This window comes from Oryx dammah, unplaced genomic scaffold, assembly GCF_014754425.2.
Source record: "Oryx dammah isolate SB20612 unplaced genomic scaffold, SCBI_Odam_1.1 HiC_scaffold_13, whole genome shotgun sequence".
Classification (NCBI taxonomy): Eukaryota; Metazoa; Chordata; class Mammalia; order Artiodactyla; family Bovidae; genus Oryx; species Oryx dammah.
The window spans coordinates 63,196,477-63,213,921 of NW_024070197.1; the positions used below are offsets into that span (position 1 = coordinate 63,196,477).

Here is a 17,445-nt window from a genome sequence, read left to right on the forward strand (position 1 = left end):
ATTCAGAGCTGTCTTTTTTTTTTAAAAGATCTTTATCACATCTTTCAATCAGCAGGTACTAAATGTTGGGAAGCACTGATTTCTAGATCTTTCTGCTTGCCTGCGGCAGCCAGCTATACCAGGAGACCTATACTGAATGCCCCGGATGACACTGGTCCTCTAACACCACATCTAGTCTCGTGTACAGGGACAGAGCCCAAAGCTTTCACCAGACTGTCACCTCGCTGACCATGTCTGCCAGGTGGGCACGCTCCTGTCACTGGAAGGGTCCCCACTGGGCCACTGCCCTTGGTGGGCCTGGATGTGGTGGGAGGGGCCCGCCTGTGCAGGCAGTGCCTGGGGTGAGCGTGCGTCGGAACCCTGCAGCCCGAGTTACACTTCCCGGGGACCCTGTGAGAGGCCAGCTTCGGGCAGCACCAACCGCCCAGAGCAGGCACCCCAGCCTCCGTCCTCGGCTGCCACCTCCAGTGGGAGGGGCTGGGCTCAGGTTCCCAGCTCTGGGGCCGCCCCTGTCTCTGGCATAGCCAGTGACTCAGACTGGCAGCTGCCACTAGGAAACCTCCGTCTGAGGGAAACAAAGCGCCAGATAGTGTGTTCTCCGTTGGCTTTTTAATTTCAAAGGCTGGTTTAGCATTCGTTGCTGAACGACGGGTATAAAGCAAGGCTTGGTTCCAGCCAGGCGTTCCCGGCCACAGTGCAGGAATCAGGGCCTCCTCTGGGCAGAGGAACCGCTGTCTCCCCAGTGAGGAGGGGGAGCCGTGCCCCCTGCACGGGGCCATCAGTCACAGCCGATCTCTGGTCCTCCTGGACCGCCCCCTCCTGGTGGCCTAGATTAGTGACGAGGCTGCGCCAGGCCTTCCTGCCGCCAGCTTTGCCCCCTGCCCGCATCTGTCCTCTCTCACACTACCGGAGGGGCTTTGAGACCACATGGCCCTCCCTGCCAGGGCCCTCCGATTCCCAGAGCGGATCCTCCGCAGGGCAGGCGAGCCTGCCTGCATCTCCATCGAGACCTCTCCCCTGAGTTCCAGCATCCCATATCCACACCAGCCTCCTGACCTGCTCTGGTGGGATGCCCAGAGCTGCCCCGATCTCTGCTCTCGACGGGCCCACTCACACCCGATCCTCCTCCTGCTCAGCTTGGGAAACGAAACCAGGATGCCCTGAGCTGGCTCAACCCCGAATCTAGAAGTCCCCTCCCCTCATCCCCCCCCCGCTCCCGACTCCATTCCATCTGTTGGACAATTCTGTCAATTCTACCTTCAAAACATCTCCAGCCTATCAACTTTCTCCTTATCCTGCTGCCTCTTCAGTTTGAGCCTCCACCCTATCTAAATGGGATGTGCCAGTGACCCTGACTGGTCTGTGCCCACCTCACTTCAGTTCAGTTCAGTTCAGTCACTCAGTCGTGTCCGACTTTGTGACCCCATGAATCGCAGCACACCAGGCCTCCCTGTCCATCACCAACTCCCAGAGTTCACTCAGACTCATGTCCATCGAGTCCGTGATGCCATCCAGTCATCTCATCCTCTGTCGTCCCCTTCTCCTCCTGCCCCCAATCCCTCCCAGCATCAGAGTCTTTTTCAATGAGTCAACTCTTCGCATGAGGTGGCCAAAGTACTGGAGCTTCAGCTTTAGCATCATTCCTTCCAAAGAAATGCCAGGGCTGATCTCCTTGCGCCCACCTCAGACCCTCCTAAACCCAGTCTCTACAGCAGCCCCGACCTCCGTCCCTCCTCACCCCTGACGTGGAGACAGCACTGCTACTGAGCTTGTGGGGTTTAAATGTAAACATCCACAGAACCCGCTGATGCGACCCAGAGTGTGGGGCATGGCCGGGCCCAGGAAGGCCTCCCCGAGCGCTCGAGGTTGGCAGCCGGTGCTCCAGCGGGCCTCGGCGGGGCACCAGCACTGGCCCTAACGACCTCGGAGCCCCACACAACCGTCACCACCCTCTCCCATAACTTCGTGCTTATGTCTCTGCCCCCACACTGGAAAACCTCAAGCTCGGGGACCACGTCTTTTTCTTGGAAACTGCAGGGTTGAACAGAAGCTCTGGATATGTGACAACAAACTAAAAACAAATAAATGAATGGTGTTCATTGGCTTGCTCCAACAATGTGGGAGAAATCCTAGAAGAGTCCACATTTACAGTCAATACTCTGAAAACACCCCCAAGGTCCTGAGAAAGAAGAGTCAGTGAGAAAACGATGTGAACGGAGAGAAGAGCCTCAGAGTCTGCAGAAAAGAGAGTCTCCTGGGGATGAGTATATGTTTTCTCTTGTGAGTGACCTGTGTCCCCAGGGCCCGTGCTCAGGGTTGGATTCAGAGGGAAGAACCCCCTACAGGAGGACCTCCATCCACTCCAGCCCCGTAGCCAGCTGTGCCCAACAAAGCGGGGCCGAGGGCCAGTCCTGGGGCTCAGGCTGGGACATGGTGGAGACCAGTCCTTCCCCAGACCGTCATCTGCCTGCAGAGCGCGGAGCAGCTGCCCGAGGACCATCATCCGCCTGCAGAGTGCAGAGTGGCTGCCTGGGGCGGCCACCTCCCTGCCTGGCCTGCACCGCCCCCCCGTGGAAGGCAGCGCCACTGCAGCCAGCACGCCCCGGCCTGTGCACACTCTGGCTCAATCACCGCGTGTGCTCTGAGCTCCTTGAATGGCCTTCCCCAGAGAGCTGCATTGGCCTCACATTATCCTGGACAAGCAAAGGGGGCTGGGCAAAAGCGTCTGCAAGGTCCTCCAGTGGTCACCATGCGCTACCTGCGCTCTCTATCGTTGTCTAGTCTCTTAAGTCCTGTCTGACTCTGTGATCCCACGGACTGTAGCCCGCCAGGCTCCTCTGTCCATGGGATTTCCCAGGCAAGGATACTGGAGTGGGTTGCTATTTCCTTCCCCAGGGGATCTTCCTGACCCAGGGCTTGAAGCTGGGTCTCCTGCACTGGCAGGCGGATTCTTTACCTTGAGTCGCCTAGAGCTACACTCATACCTTGTATTTACTGATCTCTCACAGCCTCCAGTCCTTCCAAAGAGGCAATATGTCCCCCAGAACCAGGTGGGGTGGGCTCTTTAGTGTTCTCTGGACCCCCTCATTAGACAGTTTGTGTCCTGCAAGTGCTGGCCCTCAGCAGAGTCTGCCTCAGGGTTTGCTGTGGTCTCTCGTGCCCAGAAAAGATGTAGGTTGCTAGCTCTCCACAAACAACTCTGGCCATAACAAACCACTTACCTGGCTGGAGTGAAGACACTGAGGCCATTACTGAAGCTAGAGTCGCAAGAACCATCAGGCCCTCCTGGGGAGAGAATGAGGAATGAGGCATCACAATAAAGGTCACTGGGGCCTTTAGAAGAACAAGGGCCCTGTTCACAAGGACACACAGACCCTCTAGTATCCCACACCTTGATTCTGGCTCTTGGAGAGGAATGTGGCTTTGGGGACCTGAAGACCCAATGCCTAGTGGTTCCCGGAAGCTTCTGGATGGTATGCATGCTTGTAGGTTCTCAGGCACAGTGACCTCACAAGCAGGGGTATCAGTGCTGACTGCATCTGGGAAATCTCAGAAGGGGCTGCTGGCTAAAGGGCAACAGATGTTAAGAGTGACTTCTTGAACACTCAACATCACAAGCCGCCAGGGAGACGTAAATCAAAACTGTAATGAGATGCCATTTCACACCCATTAGATAAAAGACATATTGATACCAAGTGATGGTGAGAAGGCGGAGGAACTGGAACCTTATACACTGCTGGTAGAAATGGGAAATGGTGCAGCTGCTTCAGCAAAGAGTCCAAATACCTGAACAGGCCTGGGGGAAGGTGAGGCAGACACCTTGGGCAGTCTGGGTGGGCCTGCCAGGAATGGCGTGCTGGGGCTCCCTGCCGCTGGAGGACTCCCTCCCTCCCACCTGCTGGGAACGCCTTTACGGATGAAATGATACAATGTTAAAAACCGGCTGCAGGTGAATTTGCATTGTTTCCTATTTTCACTCTGAGACCTCACAGCTGCTTCCTTTTGCACAAGTGTGGGCACTTCCCCAGAGCCCCATTAGAGGGGGCTGCTGAGTAGGAGGGTCAGACCTCCCCAGGCTGGCCTTTAGGAAGGGTCCACATACATGCCAGCAGTTGTTCAGCCCACCCTCTTGGAAGCCTTGGGATACTAGTGATATTTACAGTATTTGCCAAATCGATGAGTAAAAATGAGACTGTTTTACTTTGTGCTTCTGGGGTTCCCAGTCAAGCTGAGCATCTTCAGTTGCCCTTTTGTTTCAATCTCCAGACTCAGGAGCCCCTGGGCCCGGGTCTGTTTGACTCCCCTGCTTCCTTACTGTGTGACTTCTGGGTAGGTCACCTGCCTTCACTTCACTGCCTCACCCGTGTAATGTGCTGAGGCCAGGGCCTCCCCAGAGTCTTGTGAGAACAATAAAGGAGCCAATGTGTGTTCAGGGGTTAAAACGGAAAACCTGACCCATGTCTCTGTTTCCTGAGGATAAATTCTTAAATGTTCTGGTACATGCTGCCAAATGTATTGATATCTACCAAACAATGAATGTATTTAAGGTGTTTACTCTTCACCTTCTCCCAGTAGGAGCGTCTGGTTGTTCCAAAATCTCTCCAGGGAATGTGCATTTCTCGTGACCAGAGTGGAAAACGAGGGTGGTAAAGGAGAGCAGAAGGGAACGAGAGAGAAGAGAGTCAGCTCAGACACCCTCCACGAAGCCTGGCTGGGCGCCCCCAGTCCTCTGTGGCCACGCCCAATGTCCTGTGATCACTCCTCTAAGGATCCAACCTGAGCTCTCTGCAGGCAGGTCCTGGATCCGAGTCGCTTGGATCGGCAGTGCTGATAACACCCAATCCCATCAAAGCTTTGCAAATGGGTGGACTCCATTTCATGCTCACCCACGGAGGTCACCGGTCCCCCACTGGAAATTGTATTTATAGCTGTGTTCCTCACTCACCGCTTGAACTTTCATCCCTAAACCACTACAGTCCCTCATTTAGCACCCATCAGAGGCCCATTACCACCTGGGCAAAGCTAATGCTAAAAGGCAAGGGAGCCAAAGTCCTGCCCCTGACACTCTTGCTAAGTGGTGGGTCTCATTATAAACAGACCTTAAAACAACTCGACACGGAAGCACCTGTTACTGGGAGTGTGACCCACGCCATGTGCTAAGAGCTCGACATGCCAAAAATCTCTGAAACTCACAGCCACACCATAGGTTCCGCACTGTCACTGTTGCTCCAGTCAATGAGTAAGAAATCTGAAGCACAGGAAGGCCAAGTGGCTTGTCCAAGGGCGACAGACATGAAGTCAGCAGGGCAGGATGCAGAGGCAGGCAGGTCTCACCGCAGAGTGCAGACTGTGATGCCCGAGACAATCAGGAAGCGTCATGGGGGACAGGGAGGGTGCACCAAGTGCCTGGGAGCTCGGAATCAGAGGACCCTGCGCCCTGGACTCCTCAGGCAGAAGGGTCGGGGGAGGGAGCCAGGGCAAGCAGAGGGGGCTGGGGGCAGCCAACTGCACAAGAGCCGCCCGGACCGGAGCCCCGTGGGGAGGGCCGAAGGAGAAGCACGTGACAGCGGGGTGCGTGGGTCTGTGAGTGTGCGTGCACTCGCGTGCAGAGGGCCTGGCTGCCAGGCCTCACTGGGGGGCTCGCCCGGGATGTGCCGTGGGGTGCACGGCGCAGGCTGGGGGGTGATGGGGGCACCAAGTGAGAGAGACCAGGCAGGAAGCTGCTGCATTTGCGGGTTGGAAGAGATGGGCAGTGAGCGTCAGCGTCGGTGCTGGTTGAAGCCGGGGACTGAGGAAAGAAACGCTGACTCTCTTGGACTGCTGGCACCTTCTGCTGGCACGCTGGGAGAGTGGGGGTTGGTGACCAGCTGAGCGGGTCTGGAGTGGCTGTGGAGCCCCAGAACTCGCCGGTGCCATTTCTGGGAACTACTATAAAGTGAGCTCTGCGTCTGCTGCAGTGCTGTTTACGAGGCAGTAAAATCTGGAACCAAGCTGCCTGAATGTGTCCTGATTTAGGACCAAGATTCTCCTGAGCAGGGAGCTGTTTGAGGAAGGCTTAGGAAAGCTGTCAAAAAGGTTAAGCGAGCTGCATTGGCCGGGAATCGAACCCGGGCCTCCCGCGTGGCAGGCGAGAATTCTACCACTGAACCACCAATGCTCCAGTGGAGCGCTCCTCCTCCCCAGCTGTTCTGCTGCGCTGGCTCGCGGTGACGGGCGCTGCTGTAACCTGACACCTGGGACGGTCCAGCACTCAGTGCTGCTCCATTCTAGAAGGCCAGACCCTGAGGACACCCACAGGACACGCATGCCTGCCATTCTGCTCTGAGGTTCAAGAGAAACCAAAGGGACAAAATGCTCTGGGAACTCTTTTGGCTCCTGGGGGCCAAGCTCCAGACCTCCATCCGTTAGCCTTAAAGATTTCAGTAGGTTCTGCATCAGTTTAGCCTTCGGCTGATTTTGCAAAGGAGAACATCATCCCAGAGCTGATCGGGGACCTCTTGGTGAGGACAGAGTCAGGGACATGGAAAAAAGTCTCAGAGTTCTACATTTAGAGAGTCCAACTCTAGACTCCGATAGGCATAAAAGCAGTTTTCTCCATGTGAAGGATAAACAAGACATTAATGTTAAAGGAAAGGAGCAGAATTTCCAAGGACCGAATGAACCACATCTGGGTTGGTCTGAACCCCCCTCCCTGAGAAGGAGTGGCAGAGGAAGGCAGGCGGTTCCTGAGTCACTGGATGTCCACCCAAGACTCAGCTGAGCCTGCAGACTCAACGGCCCTCCTGCCAGGCTCCACGGCTCTCTACCTCGACTGCAGTTAAGCTCAGAACAAGACTAAGGAAAGAATGAATGCTCTCTGGGGCAGAAAGGGCTCAGAGCTACAGTTCTGGAGGCCAGCTGCTGGGTTCAAACCCTACCCCTGCCCCTGGGAGCTGCTGGACGCTGGTGGTGGGACTCCTCTGCTCTGTGCCCACCTGCAGGAGGAAGGCAGCAGTTCCCACCTGCCGGGATGTTCCCAGAGCTAGGGGCTGAGACTCGGGAACAGCTCTGGCTGGCTGAGGGAGACCCCATGTCAAGTTCTCTGACCTCTGGGCCCCAGGGGCCCTCGCTGGGAGGTTCGGGCGGGAGGCAGAGCCCACTCACCGCTGGCTGCCCCCTCCTGCTTTGCTGTGCAGTCCTCGGGGTTGGGGCCTGCCTGCTTCTGCACCACTGGCCTGGGCTCATTGGGCTCGTCGTCCTCGGGGGTGACCAGCTTCATCAGGCTCTGGTTGCAGACATTGGCCACCTCCTTGATGTCTGAGTGCGCCGATGTAAGGAGCGGCTGCAGCCAGGTTGGACTGACAGCCCGCTCTGCTGCCCCAAGGGGTTGTCCTGTCACCTCCCTGACCCCTCACCCCACAGGGGAGCAGAGACTCAGCAGCCCGGGCCTGGGTGAGCCGCTTAGATCTCTGAGGATGCAGCTGACGTTCTGGCACGTGGCACCAGCCCCATCCCGGGCCGCCTGGGCCCTCCCAGGCCACGCTCCACTCTGCCTCCTGCTCCAGGGCTGTCTGCAGGCGTGGTGGGTCCTGGGCCCCCTCCCCACCCAGGGTGACCTCACGCCCCTCAGGGCTGCCCTTGTCTCCGCTCTCCGGGCTGAAGGATACTCCTTTTGCGGTCGTCATAGGCCAGGCAGGGCAGGACGGCGGTCAGGATCCCCGAGGAATAGGGCAGCATCACGCGGCCGGCCAGCTGGATGAACTCCCGCAGCCAGCACATGGCCGTCAGCTGGATCAGGTCATCTATGGGGACGGGGTTCTGGGGTGAGTGCGGCAGTGCCCCCCGACACGCCCACAGGCACTGGAGCCCTGCAGCGGGGCTGAGGCCTGGCATGGCTCCCAGCCCCCCGGGACTCCCGCGCTCTCGCCCTTTCCTTCATAGGCACCAGGGGCACACAGACGATAGTCCTGCGGCTGCCCGTGAGAGCAGCCACAGCTCTCTGCCCTCCTGTGTCCACTCCCCACAGCGGGGCACCGCGGCTCCTCTCATCAGGAGTGGGAGTTTATTCCCCCACTCCCGGTCTGGGGCTGGCCTTGCGACATTGGCCAACAGAAGGTGGGAGAAAGGATGGTTCTAGCCTCAGCCTCGCTGACGTCTCTGTCTCCCGGGATCCACCAAATCCACATGAACGCACCAGGGCTAGCCCACTGGGTGACGAGACGCTTGGAACGACTGTCACTGCTGGCCACGGGTGACAGCCGGACAGCCGGACACGAGGGACACGACAGACCATCGGCCTCAGCCCACCCTCCAGAGGACGGGAGGCACGGGATTCCCGCCCCAGCCCTGGCCTGGCACAGCTGACCTGAAGCCTGAGGTCAGTAACAAGGGACTGCGAGGGGAAGGAGGTACATTTTGTGGTGGTTTGAGACTCAATAGAAACAAACAGTTATGCGATCCCAGCCTCCAAGCATTTCAATTCACGGTGCTGATGCCAAGCCTGCCAGCAAGGCCTCCAGATCTTCCCCTCTCTAGGGCCAGACCCAGTGAAAAGGCCTCCATGCTGACAGAACCTGAATCTCTCCCACAAGGCCCCACGGCTCCGGGACCCGCCGTCACAGGGCCTCTCACTCCCGCCAGGACGGGGAGGGGGCTTCTGAGGAGGAGGGCGTCTGCGGGGCCCCACGGCTCCGGGACCCGCCGTCACAGGGCCTCTCACTGCCTCGAGGACTCTGTCCAGGACGGGGAGAGGGTGCTTCTGAGGAGGAGGGGGTCCGCGGGGCCGCCACGCGCTTACCCGTGGTCTGGCAGTGGATCACCAGGATGTTGGCCATCTCGGCAAACTTAACACTGGAGGGGTTCTTCTTCGTTTCCTTCAGGAACTCCCCAAGGACCACCTCACACCTGCAGTGAGCGAAGGAGAAGGGAAACAGCCCTGCCACCTGGGCCGGGGAGCCTCCCCAATGCTATTTCTGCTCCGCCTGGCACGGGTGTCCGGGTCAAAGGGATAACTTCAGAGGCGGGAGGAGGAGGCGCTCTTGGCATCCCAAAGCGGGAAGCTCACGCACCAAGAGGAGAGTGAATCTCACGTCCTCCTGGCGCCTGTGGGTGTGTGTGGGGGGCGCGTATGCAGCTCCGTGCTCCTCTCCTCACTCACATTTTCCGGATCTCTTTGCCATTGTCGCCCAGGATCTGGAAGAGCCCGTCCAGGATCTCTGGCAGGTAGTCCAGCAGGTTAATGTCAGGCACAGACTCCAGCACCAGGATCTAGCCCAGGAAGGAGACCGTCAGGGAAGGTCACGGCCCGAGCACCTGCCTCCTCTAACCGCTGGCGAGGAGGCGCCCTGCGGTGTCCCATGGGGGAGGGCGTGCCGGCTGCAGTGGCTTTTGTTCAGCGTGTAGGAAAACGGCGCTCTCACCCCCAGGCAGCTCAGACGCCCTGAGGAGAAGGGAACCCGTGGGAAAGGCAGGCAACTAGTAGGAGAGGCTGGCTTCAAAGAGAAATCTGGGTGTTTCCGGAGACGAGGAAGGAGCCCCATCTGCTTCAGAGGCGAACGTGATGGGCTCTGGGGGCAGAGCTGAGGAAACGTGTTTTGGGATCACGTGCCATCGGGGCTCCCAGACGAGCAACAGCGAGGCACCTCCACAGCCTTGGGACACGTCCGGTGGGCCAGAGGGCAGGCTCACGGGCAGCCAGAAACAGCGTTAGGGCCAGGTCTTACCCAGGAGATGATGAACTGCCGGGCGTACTGGTTGTTGGAGTAAATCCTCTCCCGCAACAAGGGGATGAAGCCCACCAGGTCAAACTTGTTGCTCTCCGTCACAATGTCCTGGGGGTCAAAGGCGTATGAGCTGCTGGGGGCTGGGGAGCCTGACCTGGCCGAGTGCCCGACTCCAGGGGTCAGGTGGCCAGAGAGGAGGGCAGAGCCTGTGTCAGGCAGGCCGAGGGACAAGCAGAGATGGGCTGAGGGAGGGAATCAAGGGGAACAGAAGCAATGAAAAGGCAAAACCCTTCCTACATCTCTGTGGTCTGGACCGAATGTCCAGTGAGCTGAGCACACGCTGCCTGACACAGGGCGCAGGGTGGGCCAGCTCATGGGAACACTAGGGGCGATGACGGCTCTGTATTTTGATCCTGCTGCTGATGTGACTGTATATACTCAGAACTGTATATTATCTCAATTACTGCATGTAAATTATTTTAATTAGGAAGAACATCCCAATGATAGTGCTTCAAAGCTCCACAGACAGAAGTAAGAAGGAAATGCTAAAAGTGGGGACCAAGTACTAATACCTTTAAGAGGCGGTCCAGGAGCTCAGATCCGCTTTTCACATTGGGGTCTGGGTCAGCAGCCAACTACGGGAGACACAGAGGTGGAAAAAGGATCACAGTCAATTTATTAAGGCAAAGAATCCACTGGAATCCTATACCAAGGCCTTGGGGGGAGCCTGTTCACAGACAGAAGGAAGGTAGGGGAGGCAGGGAGGCAGGGCGGAACTGGGGAAGGCGCAAGAGATGCGCTCAAGGGCCCTGCTCTGCTCAGGAGCCTGCAGGGCCTGCTGCCACTGGCAGCGCGGTTGCTTCCCGCTGGTGTTCCCCAGGGCATTCCAGCCTAACAATGCCGGCTCCTCTCCCCACTCCTGGAGGAGGGGCCGGAGCAGTTTCGAGACTGATTCTCTAGAAATGACTTGATGGAGGGAAACTCGGTGATGCTGAGAGGCGCTGATGAGCTAAGAGGGACCCCAGAGCCATTCTAAGCGGAGCTTTTCCCAGAGTTCACGGGCTATGCTCTCCTCACAGGGGAAACGCAGTCTGCACTATGGACAGAGGAGCCTGGCAGGCTGTAGTCCCTGGGGTCGCAGAAGAGTCGCACCAACTGCGCAACTAACAGCACGGAATCGCCACCCTCGCCTCCTACGAGGGAGGTCAGTGCTCTCAAATGACTGTCTTCCCCCCAACTTGTGGTGGATGGTGGACTGATGCTTTTGTAAAGTTCAGTAATATTAAAGTAATAGAGATGCGGGGGGAAGCAAATACAAGCCCATTTTAACAACGTATCATCAGATTCAACATATAAGGAGCATCCCTGGCCGCACGTGCTTATCTGCTTCCCTGCCTCTGGGGAGAGGCAGCGGACACTCAAGGCCCCGAGGGTCAGGCCCAGGAGGCGGGGGAGGAGCTCCGAGCAGCCAGAGCGCAGAGGGCTCACCTTGCTCAGCCCGTCGAAGAGCACGTTGAAGTGGGGCAGCACGGCGCCTCGGGCCACCTTGACGATGTTGTAGAGGGCCTCACAGGCGTAGTAGCGCAGCCTGCTGTCGGCGTCGTTGAAGCAGGTGAGCACTGGCTCGATCAGCTCCTTCAGGTAGAGCCCCGAGTCCTGTGACGGGGCGGGAGCACAAGCGCTACTCAGAAACAGCTGGATCCCAGGATCCCAGCCCCCGGCTCCCTCGGAGATGCTGAGACCTTCGACTGAGGGCTGGGCTCAAAGGCAAGTCGGCCTCTTGGGTTAGGAGCCACGCCCAGGAACCAGGGAGCAGGCCGCAGCGCCAGCCTTGCTGGCCTGGGGTGTGCAGAGAATGGATGGCAACGGAAAACGTGGGTCTGCAACCCCGTGTTGGGGTCAGGGGCAGTCAAGGCCATGACTGGTGTGTGCACCCCTCCAGGAGAAAGGCGTACCTTGCCCAGGGCGATGGAGCAGGCGGCCAGGCCGATGAGCCCCCCTTTCCGGCTGTGGGGGTGCTGAGACAGGGCAAACTCCTGAGATAAGGTCTGGATCACATGCTTGATCTGCACCGTGTTGTTCTGGGCCACGAACTCCCGGACCAGCCTGGAGAGAGAAGAGAGGGTCTTAGGCCAGTGGGATCAGGCTGCTCCTGCTCCTGCTGCTGGCCCCGGGGCCTGGCGCTGGGATGAGGGGTGCAGAGGACCTGCCCAGAAAAAGCAACCGGAGTCATGGGTCCTGCCCTAGCTCCGCTGCTGACTGAGGGAGGCTGGCTTTCCCTTCCCCTTTTCTGGTCTCCGTTTCCCCTTATTGAGGATGGAACAAAGAACAGTGAGCAACCCCAATTCTGAGAAGGCAGCGAATGTTGTGCTGGGGACCAAAACCTGCAGTGATCCACCGCCTTCATTCAACCCTTTGCTCAGCCCTCCATTCAGGCACTCAGGCGCTTCTCTGTCATTATTTCCAGGGACGGGGCTGAACTGGGCCCCCGTCCAACAGGCAGGATCCACACACAACAAGTAGGTGTGGCCACAGCACACAGGCGCCACCACAGAAGCCAGGTGCTGCAGGGAAGTCTCCCTGGGCGGCCAGGGAGCTGCCAACTGAGTCAGACCTTAGAGTCAGGAGCTGGCATTTTCCAGGTGAAGAAAGGAAGGCTGGGCACCTTAGGCACAGGGAAGAGCCTGGCTAACGGCAGGGGCCCTGAAAACACACGGCGTACTTAGAGGAGGGTGAGGAGCCTAGGGTGTGGGAAGAGCGGCTGAAGACAGATCAAAGGACAGAGGAGCTGGTGAAAGGTTTACAGTGATGGGGTGGCGCCTGCAGGCCTCTGTTTGGACCTGGAGAGGCTGCGCCGCATGGGAGGGGGCTGGTTTGACAGAAGGAGAGCACCCCAGCTCTTTAGCCGAAAGAGGGAGCTTGAACATGGCGGAGGCAGTGGGAAGGAGCACGGAGGGATAGTTTTAAATTAAACAGAAAAGCATTAGGATCTCCTGTAATAGGGGAGAGGACAAGAAGGGTAGAGACACTTGTGTTTTAAGACGCCATGAGATGGATGGGGGGAGGAGACTGTTCCCTCATCAGGTGAGCGGGACTAGCAGAGATGGGGTGCCAGGAAAAGGCTGCATGAATGGCCTGTGGGGGGCCTCCTGCTTTGCCTGTTATAGCGTGTGATTCCACCAACCCCCCTCCCACCCCCGGGGCCTGAGGGGTGTGGACAAACCAAGAGCCTCAGGAGGAAGGCAGTTCCACAGGTGCCCACACTTCCTAAGCAGTGCAATAAACCCGCTGGATTCCCAAACAGGACCCCAGCCAGACGTGTCTCAGTGATGTCAGAGCTCTCTGAGTGTCCACAGACAACAGTCCCTTGAGAAAGGCCCTGCAGGTGAGCCAAAGAGCAGCAAAGCATTGGTGGTTCAGTGGTAGAATTCTCGCCTGCCACGCGGGAGGCCCGGGTTCGATTCCCGGCCAATGCAGGGCTGCTTTTTTGGCCCCTTCTGGGCAGACTCCCTCAGAGATCCTGCTACAGGAGCCAGCTCCTCAACCACACCCAGCCTGCTGCAGCCAAGGCTGCTGTGAAGCCGAGCGCACCTCCCTGCCCGGTGAGCGTGTCCAGCAGCTGGATTCCCACACATGTGCCACTTCCTGGCTGCGGGGCCAAGGCCCGTGTGCCCTGCAGCCGTCAGGGGACTCCTGTGCACCCCCAGCCCTGGCCAGTCTCCAGCAGGAAGCTGTGATGAAGCCTGTGAGCTGTGAAACAGCTCCACATGCATGTGGACAGGGGAGTGGGAACCACACTTCAGAGAAGAAGCCCCTGGAGTCTCAGTCGGCTTCTTGCTACTGAGAAGGAAGGATCTGAGGTGGTTTCTGTCCTGATGGATGAAGGCAAATCAAAGACACACACCCTCTTCCTGCTCTGGAGCCTAAGCTTCTGTTTCTGCAGCGGTGCTGATGTGGCAGCCTCAGAGCATGGCCTCAGATTCTGGAAATCAGTGTGTGGACAAGGAGGCTGGTCCTGGGGTTAAAGGGAGGTGCTCACACAGCTGCTGACAGCTGGAGCATTGGTGGTTCAGTGGTAGAATTCTCGCCTGCCACGCGGGAGGCCCGGGTTCGATTCCCGGCCAATGCAGCAGCAAACATTTTTTTAAAAAATCATTAAAAAAAAAAATCCAAGAGACTGGATTTGAGATTTCACACCACTCATAGCGTTGGTGATACACTCTGAAAACTTGAGAGTGACTTTTTCTAGCTTGATTTTCCACACCTGTCTCCTACATTCCACAAAGATCTAGCTCGTTCTCTTCTCGTTCCTGAGGAGTCCAGGAGGTAGGGGTGACCAAAGCCACTGCGAACAGCTGTCCTCCCACTCCCGCCCAGACGGGCTGCCTGCGGCCTCTGCCTGCGAGGCTCCCGGGGAACCAGGCTGAGCTTCTGCTCAGCCCACACAAGCGCAGCCCCAGGACGCAAAGTAACGTCCTCCATGAGGCTCTGGCAGGGCAGCCACAGAAGACCCAGCCGGGCCGGCAGCACAGCCCCTCCTGGAACCACCTCCTGGCCCATCTCCTTGTTTCAGGTCACAAACGGTCGCTGAGCCACTGGAAGGGGTCCCCCGGCCCACTGGAGAGCCAGCAAACAGGGCGCATTCCCTGCCTGAGGGGCTTCTGCTAGAATCTGGTGGGTGGGAAACGAGAGGCCATGAGGACTTTCATGCAAAAGAGAAAAGAAATCTGGTGAGGACCGTGCAAGGTGAGGAGGGGGGAGGAGAGAAAGAGCGTGAAGCATCTCTGGTGCAGAGGGGATCTGATGCGGTTTCACGAGGGGCAGCTTCTGAGAGGGGTTCTGAGGGATGAGTAGGTGTTCGTGCGGGAGGAGGAAGCTCAGACAGAGGGAAGCTCATGAGTGAAGGCTCAGAGGAAGGACAGGGGCACTCAGTTTGGCAGCTTGGAAGGACAGAGGTTGGGGAGAGGCTGCGCCCACTCACGGGCTTGGCAGAGGAGGTGGCCTTTGTTCTGTGAGCAGCCACAAATGGTAGGACGGTCCGCAGCGGTGGGCAGTGTGGTCTGACCTGCATTGAGGGAGTGCTGAAGACTGGAAAGGCTGCAAGACCGGGTGCTGGGAAAGCACAAGGAACGGGCACCGATGTCGGGGGAGGCTGGCAAGGGCAATGGGGCCTCCGGAAGCGGAAGCAGATGGACAACACCCCCCGACCCCACTGTTTGCTTCACACCAGCTGGAAGGCCCCTCACCCTGAATCCCACCAGGATGTAGCTCAGGGCATCCCAGGTCACTACAGACACGATAGCCCCTTCAAGTCCCAAGGCTCTGGAACCCTAAGTCTCTGCTGTCTGCACCCCTGCACTTGTGGGGAGAATACTGTCCATAGCCAGGAGAACAAGACAAACAGTGGTTTCTTCTGGAAGGCAAACCCTGAGAACAGGTGGTCAGCAAATCCATCCGCCCATAGAGCACTGGGCCGGGCCCTTGGGGTCACCCTGGGGCCACAGCAGGAAGACCTGTCCCACAAATCAGGCCCACACTCTCTACCCGACACACAGGGGGTCAACACAGGGCCGGCTGCCTCTCCAGTCTGTAGCCTGGCTACACGCGCAACCTCCCTGCAGCCAGACCCAGCTTCCTACTGGGTCTGCTAGTCTACTCTGTGGACACTTCCTGTCCAGGCCACCCCACAGGCAAGCCTAGCCAGGCCTCAAACGCCAGCTCCAATCCACCCCTGCTTCTGCTGACCATCTCAGGAAGGACCACTCCTCCTCTGGACGCTGCATTCTGCGCTCACCACCACATCATCGAATGTCATGAATTCTTTCTCACACGTTTCACGTTCCCAGCTCCACAAGCCAAAGGCAATGTCAAACACTAAACAAACCCCATTAAAGACAAAATCCTTCCAGCACAGCCTACAGAGTGACAGGATGTGCTGGAAGCAACGATAAGGCTGAGATGAACACCTCTATTCAAGGACTCAACCAATGACTCAAGCTATGAAAATAGCAAACATTTCTGAGAAGCAGAGCGGGTGATGGACAAAACCAGTGTCACTGTACCTTCAGCCAATAAAACCACAGACATGGAGCCAAGTCTGTACATCAGTTCTGAGTCTCCCACTCACTAGAGCAATACTCATCAGTACAGTTTGCTGGCAATGGCGAAAGCTAGGGCAACAACAAGCAGCGGTGGGGAGAGACGGCACTCAAGAAAAGGGGTGCTTGATGAGAGAAGCGTGGTTCTGGACATGCTGAATCTTAGAGCTGAACGGGAGGGTCATCTTGGCAAAATCCAAACCCTTTAGTGGAGGAGGAAACTGAAACCAAAGCAGTTAAGGCAGTGGTTCTCAACTGGGGTGATTCTGCATCCCCAGGAAACATCTGGCAACTGTCTGGAGACATTTTTGGTTGTACTAGTGATGGAAAGCTACTGATGTCTAGTGGGTAAAGATCAGAGACAGTCCACCCCAACCAAGAGTTACCTGTCCAAAATATCAAAAGCACTGAGGTTAAGAAACCCTTAGTTAAGGAATTTGCCAGCGGTCACAGAATGAGCATCACACAACAGACTATACTAGGCCCTTACAAAGCTTTCTGCAGTGATGGACTTGTTCGAAAATCTGTGCTGTCCATTATGGCAGCCGACAGCCACACGTGGCTATGTGAGATACAGGCAGAATGACTGAGGAACTATATTAAAAATTTTTATTTTATCTTTAATAATTTCAATGTAAATAGTCACCCATGGCCAGTGGCTACCTTACTGGACAGGGGCAGAACTAAAACCTCTATTTCCTGATGCTTAAACTGGCATTCTTTCTGTTTCACAGCCTGCCTCTTCCCACTCTTCTGAAATTACCTACCCACCTGACTTTGTCACAAAGATTTGGCTGGAAAAAAAATACACGTGTAAAATAACAGTAGAAGAATCTCAATGTTCCCAGTTAAACACCTTGCTTTGTAATAAAAATAACTAAGCAAAATGTCAGGTCATGGTTACACATATAGTGGAATGCCATTATCCACAGTTTCAGATACCAACGGTTAACAGCAGTTCAGAAAATATTAAATGGAAAATTCAAAAATAAACAATCTATAAGCTTTAAACTATACGCTGTTCTGAGTGTTGAGATGAAATCTCGTGATGTCCCACTAGGACATGAATCACCCCTTCCTCCTGTATATTCATGCTGTATATGATACGCACCAACTTAGTAACTGTCTGAGTTATCAGACTGACTCTCTGGTATGGTAGTGCTTACGTTCAAGTAACCCTTATTTTACTTAATAACAGCCCTAAAGTGCAACAGTAGTGATGCTGACAGGATATTCCCTTACTGTGCCTAATTATAAATCATAAATTAAACTTTATCACACATCTGTATGTGTAGGAGAAAGTATAGCATATATAGAATTTGGTGCCATCCAAGGGGTTTCAGGCATCCACTGGGAGTCTGGGGACATATCCCCCACAGACAAAAGAGTGCTACTGCATATGTAATTAAGACTGCAGAAACAACAAATTATTCCTACTTCCACTTTTGGAGAAGGGTGATATGACAGAGATAAAACAATCAGCCCTCTGAGCCTTGAGATTTTGGACCTGACTTCTTCATTTGGTCAACTTATGGTCTTTTCACTTCTCAAAAAGTGGGTAAGAAATGAGGCAGGTCAACATCCATAGCAAACTCTCACGCTTCCCACCTCCTTCCCATCGGAGATCACTCTCGGATTTGCTCGTT

At 56.4% G+C, this 17,445-nt stretch overlaps 1 protein-coding gene and 3 non-coding genes across 4 annotated transcripts in view; 2 read left to right on the forward strand and 2 right to left on the reverse strand.

The window, feature by feature from the left end:
* Positions 1-17,445, reverse strand: part of VAC14 (VAC14 component of PIKFYVE complex) — a 76,716-nt gene that overhangs the window by 58,877 nt on the left and 394 nt on the right. The window contains exons 2-10 of the mRNA XM_040253532.1: positions 11,657-11,807; positions 11,190-11,357; positions 10,274-10,336; positions 9,702-9,809; positions 9,137-9,246; positions 8,777-8,883; positions 7,647-7,781; positions 7,144-7,296; positions 3,222-3,285 (exon numbers count right to left, since the gene is read on the reverse strand). Of these exons, the coding sequence (XP_040109466.1) occupies positions 3,222-3,285; positions 7,144-7,296; positions 7,647-7,781; positions 8,777-8,883; positions 9,137-9,246; positions 9,702-9,809; positions 10,274-10,336; positions 11,190-11,357; positions 11,657-11,807 (1,059 nt within the window). The remainder of the gene's footprint in view (positions 1-3,221; positions 3,286-7,143; positions 7,297-7,646; positions 7,782-8,776; positions 8,884-9,136; positions 9,247-9,701; positions 9,810-10,273; positions 10,337-11,189; positions 11,358-11,656; positions 11,808-17,445) is intronic.
* On the reverse strand, positions 6,087-6,157 carry TRNAG-GCC. Its single transcript has one exon. It is a non-coding gene; the product is annotated as a tRNA-Gly (tRNA).
* Positions 13,107-13,177, forward strand: TRNAG-GCC. The gene has a single exon. It is a non-coding gene; the product is annotated as a tRNA-Gly (tRNA).
* TRNAG-GCC lies at positions 13,760-13,830 on the forward strand. Its single transcript has one exon. It is a non-coding gene; the product is annotated as a tRNA-Gly (tRNA).